At 47.7% G+C, this 24,775-nt stretch overlaps 1 protein-coding gene across 7 annotated transcripts in view; it reads left to right on the top strand.

Annotated features, from left to right (window-relative positions):
- The window catches only part of MST1R (macrophage stimulating 1 receptor), a 239,425-nt gene that overhangs the window by 33,071 nt on the left and 181,579 nt on the right, over nt 1-24,775 (top strand). For all 7 annotated transcript variants that reach the window (XM_030205877.1, XM_030205881.1, XM_030205878.1 and 4 more), the window contains exon 2: nt 4,706-6,036. In XM_030205877.1, the coding sequence (XP_030061737.1) occupies nt 4,813-6,036 (1,224 nt within the window). In that variant the 5' untranslated portion in view covers nt 4,706-4,812. The remainder of the gene's footprint in view (nt 1-4,705; nt 6,037-24,775) is intronic.

A 24,775-nucleotide genomic window follows, 5' to 3' on the forward strand; every position in this document is an offset into this window, starting at 1 on the left:
CTTTTCTTTGACCAGATATTTGTTCAGGGCCCTTAGGTCTAGGATGGGACGCATCCCCCCTGTTTTCTTTTCCACAAGGAAGTACTTGGAATAGAATCCCAGCCCTTCTTGCCCTGGTGGTACGGGCTCGACCGCATTGGCGCTGAGAAGGGCGGAGAGTTCCTCTGCAAGTACCTGCCTGTGGCAGGAGCTGAAAGACTGAGCTCTTGGTGGGCAATTTGGAGGTTTGGAAATCAAATTGAGGGTGTACCCGCACCGGACTAATTGAAGAACCCACCGATCGGAGGTTAAGAGAGGCCACCTTTGGTGAAAAAATTTTAACCTCCCTCCGACCGGCAGATCGTCCGGTACAAGCACTTTGACTTCGGCTATGCTCTGCTGGAGCCAGTCAAAAACCCGTCCCTGGTTTTTGCTGGGGAGCTGCAGGGGGCTGCTTCGGTGCCCGCTGCTGACGAGAGCGAGCGGGCTGGGGTCGAGCCTGAACCGGCTGACGGGAATAAGGAGTGTACCTACGATTTCTAGAAGCGTAGGGAGCACTTCTTTTCCCCTTAAAAACCTTCCTAGCCGTGGAAGTGGTTGCAGAAGGCGCCCGGCGGGAGAGAGAGTCCATAGCGTTATCACGCTGGTAGAGATGATCAATCATCTCTTCAACCTTCTCTCCAAAAAGGTGATCCCCCCGGCATGGGATATCTGCTATTTTCCGTTGAGTTCTTTCCTCCAGGTTAGAGGCACGCAGCCATGAGAGCCTGCGCATCGCTATACCTTGAGCGGAAAAGCGAGATGTCACATCGCAAGTGTCAAAAATGCCCCTGGACAGGAACTTGCGACACGCCTTCTGCTGCCTGATCACTTGGCGAAAGGGTTCAGCTTTCTCCTCAGGGAGAGTATCTACTAAACTCTCAAGTTGCCTCACAGAGTTCCGTAAATGCACACTCGTGAAGAGTTGGTAAGACTGGATTTTGGAAGCGAGCAGACCAGCCTGATACGCCTTCCTCCCAAAAGAGTCCAGAGTTGCAAATTCTCGCCCCGGGGGCGCCGAGGAGAAATTCCTGGAACTCTTGGCTCTTCTGAGGGCAGAATCCACCACCGCTGAATCATGAGGCAATTGGGTCTGCATGAGACTGGGTTCCCCGTGGATCCTATATTGGGACTCAACTTTTTTAGGGACGGTTGGACTAGAAAAAGGCTTCTCCCAGTTCCTCAGCATAAGTTCCTTAAGAGTCTCATGAAAAGGAACTGTGGCAGAAGATGAAGGTGGAGATGGATAGTCCAGAACCTCAAGCATTTTGGCTCTGGGCTCGTCCACAATTTCCACGGGGAAGGGGATGGCCTCAGACATCTCCCGAACAAAAGATGGAAAAGACAAGCTCTCGGGAGGAGACAGCTGCCTTTGTGGCAAGGGAGTGGAGTCAGATGGAATGCCTTGAGAATCCTCGCCAGAGAACTCCCCATGCACTCCTTCATCATCCTCGGATGAGGTATCATCAGATGGGGCTAAAAGCTCAGACAGAGCCGCCCGAATCTGAGCCCGTCTCGACGAAGAGGCTTGATGGCCTCTATGATGGTGCCGAGAAGTTGATGGTCCCTGAGGCTCCGGGGAAGCTTCCTGCTCCGATGTCTCGGGAGAGTCAACTCGGGAAGTCAAAGACACCGGCACCGGAGGCGGCACCGGTGAGACAGACCTCACCACAGGCTGAAGGCCTGATGCAGGAACATCCGGCATCGGCAATGTCGACACCCCCGACGCCGCCGGCACCGGTGCCTCTGAAAGCATCGACACCGGCCCCGTCGACGCCGTCGGCACCGACAACCTCGATGCCGACTGCCACTGCTGCATCATGTTCATGAAAAATGGGAACATGGCCTGCATACTCTCATCCAGAGCTGGTGTCGGAAAAGGCTGCGGGGTCGGTTGAGGTGTCGGAGGCAAAGTCTGCTGAGGTTGGGGAGTGGGGACTCGGCTGCCAGCGACCCCACGCGTCGGAACCTCAGTAATAGAGGGAGAGCGATCCTCTCGGCACCGACGCTTCTCGGGTATCGAGTGTATCGATGACCCGGAGCTCCCGGCGCCGTGTCTCGAAGGAGATCGACGACGATGCTTCTTGGCCTTCGCCCGACGCATGTCATCGAGACTCCTCGGCACCGGAGAGGAGGACGTGGAATCCACACGTCTCCTCGGGGCCGGGTCCGACGCAGGACGGTCCCGGGGGGCCTGCACAGCAGGAGGCGCCGAGGCGGGTGGAGACCCACTCGATGCATCACTGCTCCCAGCGTGCATGGGTCTAATGGCAGCCTGTCCCCTGTCTCCCGGTGCCGACGCCTCCTTCGACGTCGACCTCGACGACGCCGGCCTCGAAGACATCATCCTCGACGGCACCGACTTCACCGGCACCGACTTGCCCGGCGCCGGTTTGGAGGGCGCCGACTTAGACGACGTCGACGTCGGCGCCGACGCCGACGCCGAAGCACCGGGCCCAAAAATCTTTTCTCTCTGGGCATCTCGAGAGAGCAGTGTCCGCTTCTTCATGGCGAGACACAATTTACAACTCTCCGAGCGATGATCCGGCCCAAGGCACTGAATACACCACGAGTGTGTATCAGTGCCAGAGATGGCCCGATGGCAGCGGGCACAAGGCTTGAAGCCGCTGGGCGTCTTCGTTGACATCTCGGGAAAAATTGTCCCTGCCAAATCAGGGACAATTTTTCTAGATTGTGTCTAGAAAAAGATGACACAGAAAAACAAAAGAAAAAGACGGGAAAAATACCCGACCGAGCGATTTAAATAAAATCGCAGACTAAAATAAAGGAAACTTAAAAACGAAAACAATCTAAGATAACAAAAAAAGGATACTTCGCTTTTTTCTTCTTTCTTCACCTCCGGGCACAGGAGGAACACGAAGACGAACAGTCGAGCTCCGTGTCACCTCAGACGCGGAGAAGAAAAAACTGAGGAATGTGCCCGCGCGACGGGCGGGAAAGTGGACGCGCGCATGCGCACTGCATCCGCCCGCGCGACGGGGGACATTTTAGACTTTGTCATGGACTTTGCTGGAAAGTCCTCCGGGCCGACGTGACGTCACCCCATCAGTGAGAATATTGGCCTGCTTGTCTTTGGAGAACAGCAGTCTGCCTCGGAGCCTCGGTCTTCCCTGCTACACGTCCCGCCTCCTCTGGTACAACTTCCTGTTCCGCATAGGCGGGACCTGTGGCAGGGAAGGCCGAGGCTCCGAGGCAGACTGTTGTAATCGCTGCAGCGCCCACACAACAGCCCCTGGTACCAAAGGTGCAGCGGTGAACGGGCTGCCGACGGTAGTAAAAGCAGTAAGCAGCCAGGTTTAACTCCGTCCTTCACTTCCCTGCCCTCTCTGTGTCCCGCCTTCCTGTGATGTCATTTCCTTTCGGGCGGGACGCTGAGAGGGCAGGGAAGTGAAGGACGGAGTTAAACCTGGCTGCTTACTGCTTTTACTACTGGAGTGACGCCCCGCCCGCCAGTTCGCCGCTGCGGGTTGTCGTCATCGTTTGGGGGGGGGAGCAATGCCCCTTCGCCCCCCCCCCCAGTCTACATCCATGGAGGCGAGGGAGTAGCGGCACTAACATGCAGCCCTTAATGGCATACCGATACATCCGCATTCGGGACCCGACCCGCACTAAAAATAAGAACATTTTAGGAGGAAGAGGACCGCCTGGGAGAGCTGCCTAAAAGCAGATGGGAGGTGGCTGAGCTGCAGAAGAAAGACTGCGCACTTTGGTGCCTAAATTGGGTGGGCCCGTGGAGATTGGGTGGGCCTGGGCCCACCCAGGCCCACCCGTAGCTACGCCCCTGCTATACCTACAGGGCCCTTTATGCACTCACTCTTTTTTAAGGTCAAGGCCAGTGCAGGAAGAGGTGAGAGGCATCGTAACTATTTTACTTCTATTCAGGAAATTTAGACTGCCCCAATTTGATTGACCGCACATTTTGTCCATTAGATTGTAAGCTCCTTTGAGCAGGGACTGGCCTTCTTTGTTAAACTGTACAGCGCTGTGTAACCCTAGTAGCGCTTTAGAAGTGTTAAGTAGTAGTAGTAGTGGTCTGGAAGCAGGGACGGAAGAGGGGGGAGGTGCTGGATGTAGATTGAGAATACGAAAGGGGAGATGAGATGTTGGCCAGCTGGTTGTGGTTAGAGGGGAAGGGGAGATACTGACCACAGAGGGAGAGGGGAAGGGAAGATGCTGATCACTGGAGGGGAAAGGGCAGGGAGGTGGAGAGGGGATGGGGAGGTACTTGACCACTGAAAGCGGATCAAGAAAGTAGAGAGGGGAAGGGAAGATTCTGACCACTGGAGGGGGGCAGGGAAGAAACTGAGTGAAGGTAGTTTTCAAACTACTGGGTTTACCAGGCTAGTGTTTTTGAAAATTGTCTTCACTAGGTGTTTGGGGTACTATTAGCAGGGTTCTCGGTAATAAAGAGGATAGCATTTGCCTGATTTGCATGTATTCGTAATGATGGATGCAGTTGGTGTGTGGAACTTTCAGAAGGTTCCAGCCCTTAGTACTTCAGAATAAGTCAATACTAAAAAGGGAAAATGAAGAAATAATATTTGTGTTGCAGCTGTCAAATAAATTACTGGGGAAATTATACATCCACCTACTTATGCAGTTATTTTGGAGTGTGAAGTTGTTTGACTTTTGTAATATAATATTATTGTTTTCTTTTTCTCTGTAGCTGCTGCACAGCACTAGGATGTCGTGGGTTGATGCCAGAACCCATTAAAGCTGAGGGCAGGAACTAAAAGTGCAGAGCCTATAATTCTGAAGATAAATTTTCACAGCATGGGACTACCCCTCTTCCCAAGATTGACTTTATGGCTGGGAACAATTGAAGCAATCAGAGGTGCTTGGAGATGCCCTGTCATTCCCTGGAACAACACACTGGACTCTTCTGTGGAATACGAATTGACAACATTCACAGCAGACAGTCCTATACAGGGCATTGTAACCTATGAAGAGTCTGGAGGAGCTATCTTCATAGCTGTTCGGAACAAGCTCTATGTCTTGAACCCAGCTCTAGAAAGCATGCACTTTGTGGTGACAGGTCCTGCAGGTGCTGCTGAATGCCAGATCTGTTCATCGTGCCAGTGTGGTGAGGAGACCCAAGTTGTGCCAGGAGACACTGACAGCAAAGCTCTGGTGCTGGATCCACTGGAGCCACTGCTGTACAGCTGTGGGAGCTCCCAGCATGGGTTGTGCTTCTTTCATCGATTGAACCTGGCCCGAAAAGAGGTGATCTCTGAATCTGGGTGCTTGTGCACAAGGCAGCAGAACAGTGTCACTGACTGCACAGATTGTGTGGCCAGCCCTCTAGGAACCCTGATCACAGTAAGGGAGATGGGCCATGCATTATACTTCTATGTGGCTTCAACCATCAACAGCACCATTGCCCGGAGCTACAACCCCAAATCAGTGTCTATTCGCAGGCTCAAGGCTACTGAGGATGGCTTCTCACCCGGTTTCCACAGTCTGACGGTTTTACCTCCGTATCAGGACTCGTACCCAATTCATTATATCTACACCTTCAGTAATCGGGACTACGTGTACTTCCTCACTGTCCAGAAAGAATCAGTCTATGCCAAATCTTACCACTCTAGGATAGTGCGGTTGAGTGGTGAGGAGCAGGAGATGCGCAAATATCGGGAGTTGGTACTGGAGTGTCGCTTTGAGCCCAAACGTAGGAGACGTCGTAGGCGCCAAGTGGCGCAGCTTAAGGACGAAGTTTTCAATGTGCTTCAAGCAGCACATTTAGCAAGGGCGGGTACACAGCTGGCACAAGAGATTAACATTAATACCACTGACTTAATTTTATTTGGGGTCTTTTCCGTCAGTGAGGTGGACAGCATGAAGCCACAGCAAAAGTCTGCGCTGTGTGCCTTCCCGTTGCAGATGATTAATAAGGCAATCGATCGGGGAATGGATAACTGCTGCAGTAATGTGTATGAGGGTCGCCTCTCCCGAGGGCTGCAGTTCTACCAGGCCGCTAGCACCTTCTGTCCACACAATGTAAGTTGCTTGCCATCCATGGGGCTCAGCAGAAAAGCTGGGTCAAAGAATATTTAAGTGTAATCGTTGAGGAATTCTGAGTTGACTTTATTTTGCATGAAAGATCTAGGCATTTTGGCCTTTGCAAAATAATTATGAGAAAACAGAAAATATACAAAAGTACACAAAATACATGATGATTTTATTAAAAATCAGCTGCAAGTAACAAACTCCCATTCTTTAATTTTGGATTTGGACCCAGAGGTAGATATTGTTGCAGAATGACTATGGGTTTCTTTTGAGCCCATTACTATTAGTGATCGTCAGTCATTGCTCCCTAAATTGTCATCTACTCGATGTGTAGTAGATATTTGTCCTTCATATTTGTTTGCTAATCCACCGATTATCATAATTTTGTGGCTTGTTTTATTTTTGTAATAGTTTGTTGATGGCTGGGAGGCTTCCTGGAGAGATGGGCTGTACTGCACTTACTCCTGTACCAAAATCACAGAATCTGGATCTATCACTTATTTCTAGCTTCAGACCTATAGCAGGGATTCCTCTGCTTACTAAGGGCTAGATTTACTAAGCGGCATTATGGGCGTTAGCGTTTTTAATGTGCGTAAATGGTTTATACGTGTTAAATGCTAACACGCCTATAGAAATGTATAGGTGCGTTAGCGTTTAACGCGCCTTAAATTTACAGGTGCTTTAAAAACGCTAACGCACCTTAGTAAACATACCCCTAAATTACTAGAAACACTTGTTAGACAACAATTATCCACTATATCTCAAGGTTCTCATCCCTACCCAATTTGGATTTAGATCTAAGCATAGTACTGAGTCTCTCTTGTTGGTGTTAACCACTATTATAAGAGAATACTTGAGTAAAGGAAGACAGATCATTCTACTCCAGTATATTTCTGCAGCTTTTGATGCTGTTGATCATTGCTTGTTGTTGTCTAGACCTAGTGGACTGGGTTTGTCTGTTTCTGTGTTAAATTGTTTTAGGGATTTTTTTTTAATGATGAATAGATTTTATGCTGTTTGGAAGTGGAGTGTAATGTCAAAGACTTGGATATGTACTTTTGGAGTGTCTCAAGGCTCACCTTTGTCCTCCATATTCAATCTTTTTATGAGGTCCCTTTCTGATATTGTTTTGGGTGAAGGTGAGCATTTATCTCCATATGCAGATGATATATATTTTTTTTTAATAAATAATGCTTTATTAAATGTTCAAAATACAATGCATAAATAAACAGTAAAGTAAAAACACAACCATTATAATAAAACAAATACATAATACACAGCAAACAAAAACATTACATTACGTTACCTTCATAGTGCTTATTATAGAGAATGTCAGTTTCGGATTGTGACCAGGTCTTATTTTTCTCCCCGTCAAGCGTTTCATGCGAAGTGTCTGGCGGTTAAGAATTGTGTAAAGTGTGGACATCTAGATGATACTCTAGCTCATGCATTATGGTATTGCCCGAGAGTACAACTTTTTTGGAAGCGTGTGATTAGATATTGAGAGCATTTATTACATAAGCAACTAAGTCTTTCTCCACTGGGCTGGGTGGGTAGTGCTGACTCTTTATTAATATCAACGCATTTTATTTATAAATCGGGGGTAGTGGGGAAGAACTGCATTATGCAATGTTGGACCCAGAGCAGGGCGCCGGACTTCTGGTCTTGGCGTAATGCTCTTCATGCGCTTGCCCTTTTGGAAGCTCATGATGCACGTTTAACTCCTAAACGTAGGAAAGAATTTTGGTTAGTTTGGGAACCATATGTAATGTCTTTGTCCTCAAGAGTTCACAGTCTTTTATTGAATCATATCTCCATATGATTCTCTATAGTTTTGAGTAGGTATCGATGGGGGGTGGGGTTGGTAGAGGGAGGGAGGGAAGGATTTAGTTGGGTGATGGGGGTATTTTAGTGGTTTGGGGGGGAGGAAAGAGGAGGGGGGGTTGGGGTGGTACATGTTTTAATATGTTTTCGGATGGATAATGTAAGCTGAAAAGATTTTCCTAGATTCTGTTAATTCCAAAATTTGGATTTCTGGTTATGTTCTGGATCATTAGAATTAACCAGTGGTTGTTTTTGTTTTTGATTTTATGGATTCATGCTGATGATATTTTAATATTGGTTCCTGCAAGTTATATGTTGAGTGAAACGGCTGTTAGAATTTCTTGTGCCATGAATAAAATTCAGAAATGGGCATTCTGTTAGAGTTAATGAAAGCTTATTATTGAAATATCCAGCTTTTAAGAATATTAGACTTAAACATCAGATAGATTCTATGTTTTCCTTCCAATCTGTTACTGTGTGGAATACTTTACCAGGATTAGTTCATTTAGAATCAAATTACAGGCAGCTATGTAAGAAGCTAAAGACTTTTCTAATTGGCAACTTTTATAATTAATTTTTTATTTTGTTTCTTTTTCTTTTATGATTATGTTGTTATTCCTGATTTTGTGTGGGTTTGTGAACTGTAAACTGCCTGGAACCTCCTGTTGGGACATGTGCGGTATATTAGCTGTGAATTAGATTAGCTAAGTATTTAAAATGGATGAGAGCGAGCTAATTTTGGAAACTATTAACGCTAACAAGACTAAACATTTTATTGTGAACAAAATGACTAGCAATCTGTCCTACCTATCATTTCACTATTGAGGCAGAAGGGAGGGAATACAACATGTAGGCTCACCTGCTTGTATCCTCCCATTCACTCCACATGCTCCATAGGATTCTTTTACCCTCCCCCTCCCCCTTCCTGCTTTGTCAGTATACAATTCAAACCTGTCTCCCATCCCTCCCCACTAGCACCACTTCCTCCTCTTTGGGCCTATATTCTGCGGCACTTACGTTTCCTCCTTTTTGCTTTTCCTCACCCCTTGACCTGCCAGGCCTTTGGAGGGCCTGTTACCTTTTGCAGCCTGGACCAGCCATTCTGCTTCCTTCCTTTTGCTAGCACTGAGCCGAACTCTCTTAAAATTGGTATCCTAAGTTGTGAACACCAAGGTTGCCAGATGGGCGGTTTTCCGCAACCCACCGCGGGAAACTATTGCCCGCGGTGGGTTGCGGTTTTTTGGGCTTGTTTTTTTTTTTCGTGCGGGTTTTGGGCGGTTTTTCGGCCAGCGGGGGGTGAGGCTAACGGCAACAGAGGCGGGATTTGGTGACGTATTGGGCGGGGAGAGGTGACGTATTGGGCGGGGCGATGATGGCGGGGGCGGGGGTGATGACGGAAGGGGTGGGGCTGATGACGGCAGGGGCGGGGGTGATGACAGAAGGGGCGGGGTTGATGACGGCGGGGGTGGGGGTGATGACGGAAGGGGCGGGGTGATGACGGAAGGGGGTGGGGTGTGTGTGGTTTTTGGGCGGGGTTTGGGCTGTTTTGGGTGGGAATTTTTTTTTTATATGGCAACACTGGTGAACAAGCTTCTTGTTTGCTTTCTCATTCTTGTTCTGCACCACAATTGGCTCACAGAATCTGCCTTTGCCTGCTGGTGTCTGCAGGGCAAAGCTACCCAACAGTGGTGTCTCCAGACAGAAATATTTGGGGTGGCAACAGGGGGGCCAGCTAGGAATGCGAGGAGGGGAAGTCAAAGCAACATTTCTGCACATCATGTCTCTCCCTCTACCTTTTCCTTCTCTTCACATACTGCATATCTCTCCCTCTACTTTCCTTCCCTTTGGGTGAAGCATATCTCTCTCTCTCCCCATTCCTTTTTGTGTGCAGAAAGTCTTTCCCTCTATCTTCCTGTGCCTTTCTTCCTTCCAACCTCCATTCTCTCCTGCAGGTCTAATCTCCTCACCTGCTTCCTCCTCCTGACCCCTGGGATCCGGTTTCTTTCCTGTCAGCCATGAGTTTACTAATATATCTGTTGCTGGCAGCAATTATATCCGGCTTTCCTCTGGCCACCCCAGTCCTTTCCGTCTGCTGTGGCCCGCCTATGCAGCAAATGGAAGCTGTGTCTGAGGGAAGGACCCCGGGGCTGGCCAGAAGAAGGCCTGATATAATCATTGCTGGCAATAGCTAAAATATGGTTGGTTGGCTAGGATGAAGTGAGTGGGGTTAGGAAGGGGTAGGATGGGGTAGAGGGGGGGGGGTTACACCTACATTGGCAGTAAATGGGTCACTTTTGAATACAGCCGGGAAGTATCCCTCCACTATGTTCCTGTGGTGTCTCCCTTGCTGTCTCCCTTGCTAGTACCTCTATTACTGATAGTAATATGCACATTGAATATACCAAAAGAGAGGGAACGAAGTACAAAATAAAGTCCAAACAAAAAAACAGCACCATGGGCCTTTAAAAATGGAACACAGTTCTTTAATGAATAAGCCTTGAAAAAAAGACCTGACACGGGCCGTGTTTCGGTGACTAGCACCTGCGTCAGGGGTCACAGTGATGATGTGGAAAACTCGGGGAATAACTCGAATATATTCCTCTACCTCCATTTGGATACAGAAAGTGAAAGTGCCTTGTTGCTTTGTAGCTTTTACTATATGAGACGTGGGGTAAGGAATAATATATTGTAGAAGAATATATTCGAGTTATTCCCCGAGTTTTCCATGTCATCACTGTGACCCCTGATGCAGGTGCTAGTCACCGAAACACGGCCTGTGTCGGGTCTTTTTGTCAAGGCTTATTCATTAAAGAACTGTATTCCATTTGTAAAGGCCTGTGGTGCTGTTTTTTTGTTTGATATGCACATTGAATACACTCCAGGAAATTATGTGCAAAAAAAAAAAAAAAACAATGTACCAAAGCAATGCAACATATTAAACAGAACATTCCTTGTCATCAAGCAGATGAAGCCATTACGTATGGGTTATGTCCATCAACCAGCAGGGGAGATAGAGAGCACTCAAACTTTCACAGTGCCCTCTTGGCCAGCTAGCTCCACTGCCTCTTCAGTATTCTCTATCTCCCCTAGCAGGGTGGCTGCAGCTTCTGCGAGCTCCAGAAAAATCTGTTGGAGGCTATAGCAGCTTCACTTTAAAGGCACATAGGTTAGCCCTTTCCCTGCCTTACCCATTCCTCTGTGGATGTGGACATATTGCCTTACTTTCCCTGTCCTTACCCACCAACAGTGGATGCAGGCATATAGGTTCGCCCTTTTCCTGCCTTTCCCACTCATCTGAGCCTCCGGAGTCTTCAATACCTCTGCTTTCCTCACAGCTAAAAAAAAAAAAGTCGCAGACACGGTGGAACAGAGGTTTTTGACCTGATTTTCAGCAGGATCGTAGTTGTACACTAGATCCTTTGAGGTAAGAGTGTTTTCCAACTCCTCCGGGGTGGGCCCGCGATCGGGGCGATTTTGGCGCGAAACTGCCATTTTGGATTTTACCGCCGTTTTTCGGCGATGGCTGCGGACAATGTAAAGCGCTGTTCCACTTGTGGCAAGCGCAAATCAGCAGCAGGGCTCTGTAAATCGTGCTGTATTGGCGTAGGAGCCGGCCCGAGCATGGCGAGCGATGTTTCTTCCCGCTCTGAGCTGGCAGCGGGCGCCATTTTGCTTACACCGCATGGCGCGGCCTCCATGGACACGGAGAGACCTGAGCCGGGTGGGGCACCTCGAGATGAGGTTATTTCAGGAGTGGCTAGCACCGGACAGGATTTGGGTGCCCAGGGTGAGATTTTCTCCCCGGATTTTGTGCTTTTGCTGCATAAAGCATACATGATGAAAAGAGCCCTTCCTCAAGGGTCGCCTGAGGCTCCTCTGATTGCCCCCCCCCGATGGATTCTGGCCTGGGACTGCCCAGTGAGGCTTTTTTCCCGGATGCTTGGCCTAAAGATAAGCGCAGAAGGATTAATTCCCCTTCAGATTGTGGTGCACCTTTTTCCACCCCGTGGTCGGGGTGTGAGGATTCGGAGAACTCTGACAGACGTTCTTGGTCTGAGGAACCAGAGTCAGGTGCGGATTTACCACAGGATCTGGATGATCTCTCCGCGGTGAGGATTTTCCACCGTGATGAGCTGCCAGCGCTTATTTCAGATACCCTGCAGGCCCTCTCGATTGAAGATCCTGACAGTGGCATGGCCTCCTCGGGTAATCCCAGGATGGTTAGTACCAAGAAAGCTGCTTGGGCCTTCCCTTTGCATGACTCCATCCTAGAGCTTTTCGGCTCAGTGGGCTGACCCCGAGGGACCTTTGAGAGTTTCCAGGGCTATGGGGCAGTTATACCCTCTGCGTGAGGGACATATGGCTCGTTTTCAAATGCCTACAGTGGATGCCCTAGTCACTGCGGTGACAAAGAGAACTACCCTCCCTGTTGAAGGAGGTGTTGCCCTGAAGGATGTTCAAGACCGTAGGCTGGAAACAGCGTTGAAACGGTCCTTTGAAATTGCGGGTCTCACTGTTCGGGCGTCTGCATGCAGCTGTTATGCTGTGAGAGCCTGCCTAGCTTGGCTGCAACAGGCAGTGGCTCAGCCCGGAGATGGAGCGGAGCCCTTCTTGGATGTGGCTCCGCGGATGGAGGTGGCCTTGTCCTTTCTGGCTGATGCCCTTTATGACCTTGTTAGAGCTTCGGCTAAACAAATGGCAGTAGCAGTGGCGGCTCGCCGTCGTCTGTGTCTACGACACTGGGCAGCGGACATGGCCTCTAAGCAAAGGTTGGTGAAGTTGCCTTTTCAAGGACTTCTCCTATTTGGTGAGGAGTTAGAGAAAATTGTGAAAGGCCTGGGTGATCCAAAACCCCAGCGCTTGCCCGAAGATAGGCAGAGGCCTTCCTCTAAGGGCCAGGCGGTCCACTCCTCGTACAGACCTCGCTTCCGTGAAGCTAGAAGGTACCGCCTGGGGCATTCTGCTGGGTTCACTTCACGTGCCCGTGGTCAGCAGAGGAACTCCTTTCGCTCGGACAAGCGTTCCGCAGCCGGTGGCTCAAGACCAGGAGTTCAGGGGCGACCCTCTCAATGATGGTGTGCCGGCCCTCTCCTCGATGCCTGTCATCGGAGGACGGCTTTCCCTCTTTGTCGAGGAGTGGGCCAAGATTTCCTCAGATCAGTGGGTTCTGGACCTGATCAGAGATGGATACAGAATAGCATTCAACGCCCCAGTAAGAGACGTGTTTGTGGAGTCCCGATGCGGTTCTCCCGTCAAACGGGCGGCGGTGGAGGAGACTTTACAAGGTCTGATTCAGTTAGGGGCAGTGACCCCGGTGCCTCCCGCCGAGCAAGGCTGCGGCCGATACTCCATCTACTTTGTGGTGCCGCGAAAAGGTGGGTCCTTTCGCCCTATTCTGGACTTAAAAGAAGTGAACAAGTCCCTGAGAGTGCGGCATTTCCTCATGGAATCCCTGCGCTCCGTCATTGCGGCGGTTCAGCCAGGAGAGTTTCTCACGTCTCTAGACCTGAAAGAAGCTTACTTGCACATACCGATTTGGCCCCCGCACCAGATGTTTCTGAGGTTTGCGGTGTTGGGAAAACATTTCCAGTTCAGGGCCTTGCCTTTTGGCCTCGCCACAGCTCCCCAAACCTTTTCGAAGGTAATGGTGGTAGTAGCTGCTTTTCTCAGGCGAGAAGGTATCAGGGTTCACCCGTACCTAGACGACTGGCTCATCAGAGCAGACTCTGCAATAGAGAGCTTACAAGCTACAGCCAGAGTGGTCTCAGTACTGCAATCTCTAGGCTGGGTCGTCAATATGGCCAAAAGTCACCTGTCCCCTTCACAATCTCTAGAGTTTTTGGGGGCCAGGTTCGACACAGTGTCGGGCTATGTGTTCCTACCCGAGCCAAGGCGGTGCAAGCTTCAGAATCAGGTCCGTCTGCTCCTGAGGATGCCCCGCCCGCGAGCTTGGGACATTGTCCAGCTGCTGGGATCAATGACAGCCACGATGGAAGTGGTACCCTGGGCGAGAGCGCACCTGAGACCTCTACAGTATTCCCTACTCCGGAGATGGTCTCCTATTTCTCAGGATTACCAATGCAGACTTACTTGGCTCCCTGCGGCCTGTCTCAGCATGGAGTGGTGGCTCTCGGACAGCATGCTGCGGCGAGGAATGCCGCTGACGCTCCCCGTTTGGTGCCTAGTGGTAACAGATGCCAGCCTGAAGGGCTGGGGCGCACACTGCAAGGGGAAGCATGCCCAGGGTCTATGGACACCCGAGGAGTCGGAGTGGTCCATCAACCGCCTAGAGTTGAAAGCGGTGTTTCAGGCGCTTCTGGCCTTTCAAGTGACCCTGGAAGGATTGGCTGTCAGAGTGATGTCGGACAACACGACAACGGTGGCCTATATAAATCGACAAGGCGGAACAAGGTGCAGAGCACTAGCCGCGCAGGCCGAACTGATTTGCCACTGGGCCGAGCTGCATCTTCAGTGTCTGTCGGCAGCTCATATTGCAGGTCAGAGCAATGTGCAGGCCGATTATCTGAGCAGGCATCAGATCGATCCAGCAGAATGGAATCTGGCAGACGAAGTATTCCTGCAGATCTGTGCCAAATGGGGCAAGCCCGTGATGGATCTAATGGCGACAAGTGCCAATACCAAAGTCCCGTGCTTCTTCAGCAGACGGAGAGATCCTCGCTCGGCGGGGTTGGATGCCTTGGCTCAACCTGGCCTCCGGGTCTACTTTATGTGTTTCCCCCATTGCCCTTGATAGGGCGCCTGCTCTTGCGGATTCGGCTGCACCCAGGAGAAATGGTCCTCATCGCCCCGGATTGGCCAAGGAGACCTTGGTATGCAGACCTCCGACAGATGCTCCTGGAGGCTCCTCTGCCATTACCTCTGGTACCGAACCTGTTGACTCAGGGACCGGTAGCCATGGAGGACGCCGGCCGCTTTGGTCTTACGGCATGGCTATTGAGAGGGCGCAATTGAGGGATAAAGGTTATTCCAATAAAGTTATTTCCACTCTCCTGCAAGCCCGCAAGCGGTCCACTTCCGTGGCTTATGCCAGGATTTGGTACCTGTTTGAGTCTTGGTGTGCTTCCAGAGCCATTGTTCCAATGCGGGCTCCTGTCTCGCCGATTCTGGACTTTTTGCAGGAAGGTGTACAAAAAGGCTTGGCCTATAATTCCCTGCGGGTGCAGGTGGCAGCGTTGGCCTCCCTTCGTGGTAAGGTGGAAGGCGTGTCTTTGGCTGCTCACCCAGATGTGGCACGGTTTCTTAGAGGGGTGCTTCGGCTCCAACCTCCAGTGCGAGCACCCTGTCCAGCTTGGAACCTGGGGCTAGTTTTGAAAACCCTGCAGGCATCTCCTTTTGAGCCGCTTCGGCGAGCATCGGAGAAAGACTTGACACTGAAGGCCGTTTTTCTGGTGGCCATTACCTCGGCGAGACGGGTGTCAGAGCTCCAGGCGCTGTCCTGTAGAGACCCATTTCTGCAATTTTCAGAGTCCGGGGTCACGGTTCGGACCGTGCCTTCCTTTATGCCTAAGGTGGTTTCACCTTTCACTTAAACCAGCCTATTTTCTTGCCCTCTTTTTCAGAGGAAGAGTTTCCAGAATCTTTTGGGCAGCTGCACCTTTTGGATGTGCGCAGGACTCTGCTGCAGTATCTGCGAGTTACTAACTCTTTCAGGACTTCTGATCATCTGTTTGTTTTGCTATCCGGTTCTCGCAGAGGGTCTCCAGCGTCTAAAGCCACTATTGCCTGCTGGCTCAAAGAAACTATCTTTTCAGCTTATCTGCTGGCTGGCAGGGTTCCGCCTGTAGCCTTTAAGGCACATTCTACTAGAGCGATTTCTTCCTCTTGGGCTGAAATTGGAGCACTCTCTCTTCAAGAGATATGCAGTGCAGCAACATGGGCTTCTAAGCTCTCCTTTGCCCGACATTACAGGCTGGATGTGGCTGCCAGGAGGGATGCGCGTTTTGGTGCACAAGTGCTAGCGCATGGTGTGACTTGTTCCCACCCTATCTAGGGATTGCTTTGTTACATCCCATACGTAATGGCTTCATCTGCTTGATGACAAGGAAGGGAAAATTAGGTTCTTACCTTGGTAATTTTATTTCCTTTAGTCATAGCAGATGAAGCCATGAGCCCTCCCTGTATGATTGTCTGTATGCTGTGAATCTGTTTTTCAGGTTCTGTTCTAATTTCCTGAAGTTCCTTCCTTGGGAGAAAGTTGGAAAACAATCTTCAGGATTCATGTTCAGTTTAAATTTAGGAGGATGTGTTCATTCCCTCCAGCATGTTTTTTTTGGAGGATGTGTTGATTCTCTCCAGGAGGCGCGTGTGTTCCCCTCCAGTTCTATAAATAGGAGGATGAGTTCATTCCCTCCAGTGTGTTGGGAGGATGTGTGATTCCCTCCAGGAGGCGCGTGTGTTCCCCTCCACTTATACAATAAGGAGGATGAGTTTATTCCCTCCAGGAGGATGTGCATTCCCTCCTTTATGAGTTCATGCCCTTGTGATGGGCCATCGTTCGCTGTGAGGAAAGCTCTTGTGATTCCCATTGCGGTTTGCCATACTGCTTTGGAAGCTTCAAATACTGAAGAGGCAGTGGAGCTAGCTCGCCAAGAGGGCACTGTGAAAGTTTGAGTGCTCTCTATCTCCCCTGCTGGTTGATGGACATAACCCATACGTAATGGCTTCATCTGCTATGACTAAAGGAAAGAAAATTACCAAGGTAAGAACCTAATTTTCCCATATTGCAGTATTCTGGAAACATATGCAGGTACTTTAACATTTGGCTCCTAGTTGACCCTAGCCTCCCAGTCCAGCATCTTCCTGTTGGCCATGTTAACTGTGATGTTCAACGGCACTGTAACAGAAATCCTATGGTCACTGGCAACCATAACATGAATTACCTATCAATGTTTTTAGTAGGTTTCTAAATGATCACCAGGCTTCAGATCTGCTGGCTTTTAGTTTATTGTTGAGCTACTAAACATATTTAGTGTATGCATTATCGGTATTAGCTGTATCTAATGGTTAAAGCAACCAGAGAAGCCAGGGTTCAACTATCAATGTTGCTTGGCAAGTCACTTAACTCTCCATTACCTCAGGTACGAACTTAGACTGTAAGTCCTCCAGGGATAGGAAAATACCTCCTGTACCTGAGTGTAACTCACCTAGACCCACCACTAAGAAGATGTGAGCTAAATCCAAATCCCATTACAAGACATATTGTGAATCAATACAAAACCCTACAAAAATCACTCAAGATCTGTAAGTCATTCTACCAAACCATAATACACTAACTTCCAGGAGTCACACATCAAGGGCCTACCTAAGAAAAGGCAGCACACTTAATATTGCAGTGGGCAATACACCATTAGGAAAACTAAACAAACTGGATTAATACATATCAAAACTACAAGGACAATTCACACAAACAGAGTACAGATACACCCCTCACCACCTATAGAACAAAATAACACAAACTAAGAATAGAAATATGAGCATACAAATTAAATTGAATCCCCAAGAAATCAGACTCTGCATATAATGCAACAGCAGAGAAACAGTGATGCATGTCCTCCTGTACTGTGCAAAACAAACAAAACAGATATCTTTCAGAAACTGATGCATTCCAACTTTTTAGGCTGCCTTTTAGAAGCCAAAACCTCCTTCCTCGGGTAAGGTTCTATCCTCTGGCTTCTGAAAGTGCTAGCTAAAGAATGTATCTAGTTCAATGAAAAAATATCACCGTATTTTTTGTTTTTCACTTTATTTTAATTTATTAACCTTTAAAGAGCTGAATTTTCGAAAGGGACGTCCTTGCAAAACTGCAAAATCCAGGGGTGGGGAAACCCATATTTTTGAAACAAGATAGACATCCATCTTTCGTTTTGAAAATACCGTCAGGGATGTCCAAATCCTTAAATTTGGACGTCCCTAGACATGGACGTTTCTGACTTTCGGCGATTTTCAAAACCAAAGACATCCATGTCAAAAATGTCCTCATGCAAGCCATTTGGGCGTGGGAGGAGCCAGCATTTGTAGTGCACTGGTCCCCCTGACATGCCAGGACACCAACCGGGCACCCTAGGGGGCACTGTAGTGGACTTCATAAATTGCTCCCAGGTACATAACTCCCTTACCTTGTGTGCTGAGTCCCCCAAAACCCACTATCCCCAACTGTACACCATTACCATAGCCCTTACGGGTGAAGGGGGGCACCTAGATGTGGGTACAGTGGGTTTGTGGTGGGTTTTGGAGGGCTCGCTATTTCCTCCACAGATGTAACAGGTAGGGGGGGGGGGGTATGGGCCTGGGTCCGCCTGTCTGAAGTGCACTGCATTACCCAGTAAAACTGCTCCCGGGACCTGCATGCGCTGTCATGGACCTGAGTATGACATCTGAGGCTGGCACGACATATTTTTAAAGATGTTTTTAGAGGGTGGGAGGGGGTTAGTGACCACTGGGGGAGTAACGGGAGGTCATCCCCGATTTTCTCCGGTGGTCATCTGGTCATTTCGGGCACCTTTTTGTGCCTTAGTCGTAATAGAAACAGGTCCGGGTGAAAACATCCAAGTGTTCGTCAGGGACGTCTTTGTTTTTTTCGATTGTGGGTCAAGGACATCCAAGTGTTAGGCACGCCCAAGTCCTGCCTTCGCTATGCCTCCGACATGCCTCCTTGAACTTTGGCCGTCCTTGCAACGGAGTGCAGTTGGAGACATCCTAAATCAGGTTTTGATTATACCGATTTGGATGTCCCTGGGAGAAGGACATCCATCTTCTGATTTATGTCAAAAGATAGACATCCGGCTCTTTCGAAAGTGAGCCCAAAAGTGGACTAACATTGGTACCACACTACTTCACCCTACATTAAAAATAAAACCTTTTTCTACCTATGTTGTCTGGCCATATAATTTTTCTAATTGTTAAAGTCCCAGTATCAGGTTACTGCTCTCTTATCTTCTCTTAGATCTCGTTCCAGGGTCTCTTTTTATTTTTCTTCTCTCTTCTCCTGTCTTCTTCACTTCCTGCACTACATCCATCTCTGACACTGATCTTTTCCTTTCTGATTTCTTCTTTTTTTTCTGCCTCTCTGTCCATTCAAATTTCATTCACCCTTACTATCCAGTCTTCAATCTTTCATATCTTTCACTCTACCCAGGTCCTCTCATTCCTTTCCTCTTATTCCTCAGTCTCTCCTCCCCATCTATTATTACCCTCTCTCTCTTTCTCGTCTCCCCATCCACCATTGCCTCATCTCTCTCTCTCTCTCCATCCCATCCAGTATTATCCCCATCTCTCTTCTCTGTGTGCCTCTCTCCTATCCAGTATTACCCCATCTATCTCTCTCTCTCTTCTCCTCATCTAGCATTACCCTTCTCTCTTTCTATGTGTGTTTGTCTCTTCTCCTCCATCCAGCATTGCCCCCTCTTCCTCTCTGTCTCACTTCTCCCCATTCAGCATTACCTCATATGACTCTCTGTCTCACTTTACCCGATCCAGCATTAGTCCATCTCTCTCTCTCTCTTTGCCTGTCCCTTCTTCCCCATTAAGCATTATGCCAACTCTCTCTCTCTTCTCCTCAATCCAGCATTACTCTGTCTCCCTTCTCCTCTTTCAGCACTGTTCCCTGACTCTCTCTCTTTCATTCCACCCCATACAGCATTACACCCATCTCTCTCTCTCTTTTGTTTCTCTTTTCCTTTATCCAGCATTGTCCCATCTCTCTCCCCCTCTCTTTCCCCCTTCCCATCTCACCCATCCAGCACTTCTTCTTTTTCTCTCTTTCCCCCTCCCACTCACCCTATTGCTGTTTTCTGGATCAGGCCGTATCATTTCTACAACCAAAGATGAGCCGGACGATTGTCCTGTCTGCCATCACAAGTTTAGCTGATACCAACCCTCTGATGTAATCCTCCTCCATCAGAGGAGTGGGAGTAGCAGAATTAGCGGCGGCACGCACAGGAAATTGGTACCGTGCATATTTGCTTTTAAAAATGATACCACCCAACCAAGAAAACAGCAACAGGGTGAGTGGGAGGGAGGGGGGAAGAGAGGAAACGCTGATTCGAGTTGGGGTGGAAAAGGGATGGCAAAGCAGTTTTTTGGGGTGGCACTTGCCACCCCGTAGCGATGCCTATGTTACCCAGGGAGTAAATAAGGTGGAGAAAGTGGCCTGTGAAATTGGATTCAATTTGCATGAATTTCTGCTCTAGTGAGACTTTCCAATTTAGCTCCAAAGGAGGGAACAGAGCATTTAGTGTCACTCTAGCTCTCAGCCTCCAACACCAACTTTTCTAGTGCTCTGTCTTGTCCTGTTCAGAGATCCCACATCTCTAGTGCTTCCAGTGAAGTAATGGTGAAAGTCCCATCCTGAGTAATACAGGCCTGGCAGGAGAAACAAATTCTCTACCAAGACCTAATTTATGATCTAAGTAGTGCAGTGTTATCTGTAAAGTAACAGCTAGCCAAGTAGGCTTCCAGAGGTAAGATGTGCTAGCTAGAGCCTAACTGAGATGTAGCTAGAAAACTCAAGTGTAAACATCCATGCAGCAAGGCTGAGACCTCTTGCTACATGGCAGCTAAGCACTAATAGACTATTAATAACTTATTCTAAGTGCTGTAAACAGGAGCTTACAGACTGAGAGCAGTTAATGATAATGGCATTCCCTTTATTTACAAACATGCTATGTTTTAATTTCAGAATGGAAAGAATGAGAAAGCAATATGGAGAACTAGAGAGGGCAAGAGGGAAAGAGAAAGAAACAGGAAGTGGAAAACAGATGAAGGACCGAGTAGACATTCTTATTTTTGTTATACTTTCTCTTACTCTCTAGAATAGAAATTTGTGCTGGGGCAAATTTTCAGTCAGTGTGCCTTTACTTATCTGTGATAAGGTCAAGGTCTAGGTCTGTTAATGATGAACTAGCAGAGGGTGGAGTCTGGTATTTCAGGGTGAGACCAGGAAGTAATTAAAGTTATCATTTGGTTGGTATTCAGACAGCTTGACTGGTTTTTATGTGGCTACACTGGCTGCCAGTACAAGTTCAAAACTGGCAGAATGAAACTAGTAATACTATGAACATAAAAACAGAAGTGTTGCCATACTGGAACATCAAGCCCAGTATCCTGTTTTCAACAGTGGCCAATCCAGGTCACAAGTACCTTAAAAGATTCCAATTAAAGTAAAACAGATTTTATGCTACTTATCCTAGAAATAAGCACTGGATTTTCACAAGTCCATCTTCATAGTGGCTTATGGACTTTACTTTTAGGAAATTATCCAAATCTTTTTACAACTCTGCTAAGCTAACTGCTATTACCCTATTCTCTGGCAATGAATTCTAGTTTAAGTACCCATTGAGTGAAGGAATATTTCTCTGGTTTGTTTTAAATTTACTACTTAGTAGCTTCGTTGCATGCCCCTAGTCCTAGTGTTTTTAGAAAGAGTAAACAAGTGATTCAAGGCAACCCGTTCAACTCCACTCAGTATTCATATCTCCTCTCAGCCGTTTCTTCTTCAAGCTGAAGAGCCCTAGCCGCTTTAGCCTTTCCTCATAGGGAAGTCGTCCCATCCTCTTTATCATTTTCGTCACCCTTCTCTGTACCTTTTCTAATTCCACTATATCTTTTGGAGATGCGGTGACCAGAACTGCACACAGTATTCAAGGTGCGGTCACACTGTGGAGCGATACAAAGGCTAGGATCTGGTATGAAAAATGCCACTAAAGTCAGTTTGTTTTCACTGGTTCATCTGCTGCATCAGGAAGAAATACCAGTAAAGCTGCTGGTGGAGTGTGAGGTGCCTCTGCAGGGACTGCTGCCTGGAAGCTTCTTCTTTTTGGGCATATTTATTCCAAATGGCTTTTGATAATCATTGATCCTGTAATCGAGACGCATGGGTTTGAGAGAAGTGAGTGGCAATTTTATGTGCGAATGATCTTTTGCTGCTACCTGATGTGTGTGTGTTCTGTCCTATTAAACTATGGTGTTCTATTTCTTTTTTTTCCCCAAAAAATAATTTTTATTGCAATGCAAGAAAAAAGTTACAAATACACTCTACAAATCATAACAATTCCATAACTCCCATCTCCCTACCCCAGGTCAGTAGTTGTATCAGAAAGATAAACCTGGATAAAAAGATTGCTACATTAAAAAAAAATCACCTTGTGAACCTGCTGGACGAGGTATGGTTTTCCAAGTTTCATAAGGTTGTCAAACCCCATAAAAGTTAGCCAAGTGTCTGTGTCTCAACGCTGTCAACTTAGACATTTGAAAAATAAAGTCCAGTTTCTGTAGAACTCGAGATATGGAAGGTAAGCCAGGCTGCTTCCACGCCTGCGCTAAAGCCATAAAGAGCAATATTGCCAGCTTATGGTGCTCAACCTTGATTTTAGAAGGTCTAAAATGAAGGAAGCAACATTCTGCTGTTCGTGGATACGGCTTATTCAGTATACTTTTCAATGTGCTCAAGACAGAAATCCAATAAGGTTGAACCAAATGGCAGGTCCTCCAGACATGAAAGAAGGTGCCTCGATTCCCATAATTCCTCCAGCTGGTCATTGAGGCCATGGGGAACATCTTCTAAAGCCTTACTGGGGTATAATACCATTGGTAGAATATCTTGAAGCCATTCTCAACCAAATTGATAGCAATAGAAACCTTGAATAAGTATTGGAAACCCTTTTCCTATTTCTCCACGATATTATTATGATTCTGTTAGAATTCTGCTAGTCAGACGGGAATGCTTGGAATTGCTCCTGATTGGCCCGTCAGGGGCTGAGCTGATGTCACTCTGATCTACTTAAGCTTACCTTTCCCTACAACCCCTGCTTTGGGGATATTCCTGTTCTGCTGAAGCCTTACCTGCGCTCTGTCTGAGCTATTAGCTCTGTGGTTTTGTGGGGTTTGATTACTCCTGCCTGCATTTCTGTTCTTCTGTCTCTGTTTGCCGGCTGCTTCTAGTGTGTGTCTAATTACCTCTCCCACACTGCACCTGGGATTCTCTCTGTTTGGCTTTTGGTTCCCCTTCCTTCCGAGTTACCCTTTATTGCTGTGTTTGTATTCTGATTTGTATGTCCTGCCCTTATATCAGGCTTGGGACCCTTTGTTTCTCCCCTGTTTGTAGTGTTCCCTGCCTCTGTGTGTTTGAGCTTGGGTTAACCCTTTATCTGAAGAGTTTCACTGCTTCTGGCAGTTGTCTGCTTGGTGCAGTTTTCCCTTGCTGTAATAATTCTCTGTATTGCTGAGCACTGTTCCTTTCTGTGCTGGGGGTGTGTTAAGCATCGCACTCCATTTTGCTGACTTTTCCCTCTCCTGCCCGCTGAGGATCTCTGCTTACAGTAGCTTTATTTTGCAGTCCCTCATTTCCTTTGTGTGCCATGGGGTAGTGCTTGACATGTTTCTGTGTGTGCTGGTGCTCTAGTGCTTGTGGAGACCTTGTTTTTTTCCTCTTTCTCCCCTTCCTACGGATGAGTCGGTTCCGATTAGGCCATGAGGCCCGCATGCTTGAATTCTGAATAACTGGGTTACCGATCGGCCATGAGGCCTACCTGAATGCCCTATCTTCCCTTTTCTGGAGGTGCAAGTTGGTTGCTGCGTGTGTATGCAGGACGTGGTAGCTGGGGTAGTGTAGAGTGCCTGCTCGGTCCACCCCGGCCTTGGCCTAACACCTATTCTAGGCCTCGGCCTGGGCTCAAGGGCTCACAACCAGACTAACAGGTATAAGACTCACCCAAGTCCTGTTCCCATTTGGAAAATAAAGCTAAATATAAATATACTCCCTTGGTATTTCATTTCTAATATTATGTAATTTTTAAGCTTGTAATTGTGTGATCTACCTCAACTCGTATACAAAAGAGGCGGTATATCTCATTAATAAATGATAAGCACATTCACTGCACAGGCCTATATTTCACACAAGAAGGGATGTATATTTGTTTTTAAATAACATGGAAAAACCCTTGAAATGTCTGTTAAATTTCCATTTCTTTATTTATTTTTAATATTGATAATAGCTGCCAGCCTTGCAACAGTCACCCTTGCATTGGAGTATGCATTTTAGAATGCTGGCTTTGGTCAACTCGGTGTTTTATAGTTCTGGTAATCTTAGTTCCTATTTCCTGACTGGCCCAGTAGAGACCACTCAATAGAAGTCCCACCTCAGGGTTATTCCTTTGGATGCACTTCTTGGAACTGCAGTCAGGGCCAGCTTTAGTAATTGTGGGGCCCTGTGAAGACCAGTGTGCCCCCCCACCAGACTTAAGATGTCAAATGAGGTGTCAGGGATTTTTTTTATTTAAACAGAATTATTTATCACTGACTACTGTTGTAATCTTACTGATTTACAAGCCTGGTATCCCTGATCCCAGAGGTAGTACGGAGCTGCAAGGTCAAAACCCTTGAACAACTGGAACACCACCCTCACCTAGAATGAATTACTGTATTTAGTATCATTACAAGACACTCCAACATTTAACACATTCAGTTGTTTCTTAAAGTGTCCTGTTGTGACAGTAATTTGCCATTTTACTGATTTATATTATCAGTTCTGCATATATAGGCTTGTTTGTGTGTTTTACTGCCACCTGCTGAGCATAGAGGAAAACTGCATCAACATTTTACATGTGTAACTTGATATTTCATAACTTACACGTCAGCCATTTTGAAAACTGGCTCTGAGGCCCCTGGTTTGGCTGTCGGGGGTCCCCAACCCCCGCCAGCCGAAGCATTTGTCCTGCACTAGTCTCACTGCATTGCCTACTCTGCTCTTCTCAATCACGCTGTGCATGCTCGTTTTAGTGAAACTGAGCATGCGCAACAAATGCTTCAGCTGGTGGGAGGTTGACTTCACAGAAGTGCAATTGAATACGCTGAGCTTTTTTCCTGCATCGGCAGTGGATTACAATTGTAG

Source organism: Microcaecilia unicolor, chromosome 6, assembly GCF_901765095.1.
Source record: "Microcaecilia unicolor chromosome 6, aMicUni1.1, whole genome shotgun sequence".
In the NCBI taxonomy this organism is placed as follows: Eukaryota; Metazoa; Chordata; class Amphibia; order Gymnophiona; family Siphonopidae; genus Microcaecilia; species Microcaecilia unicolor.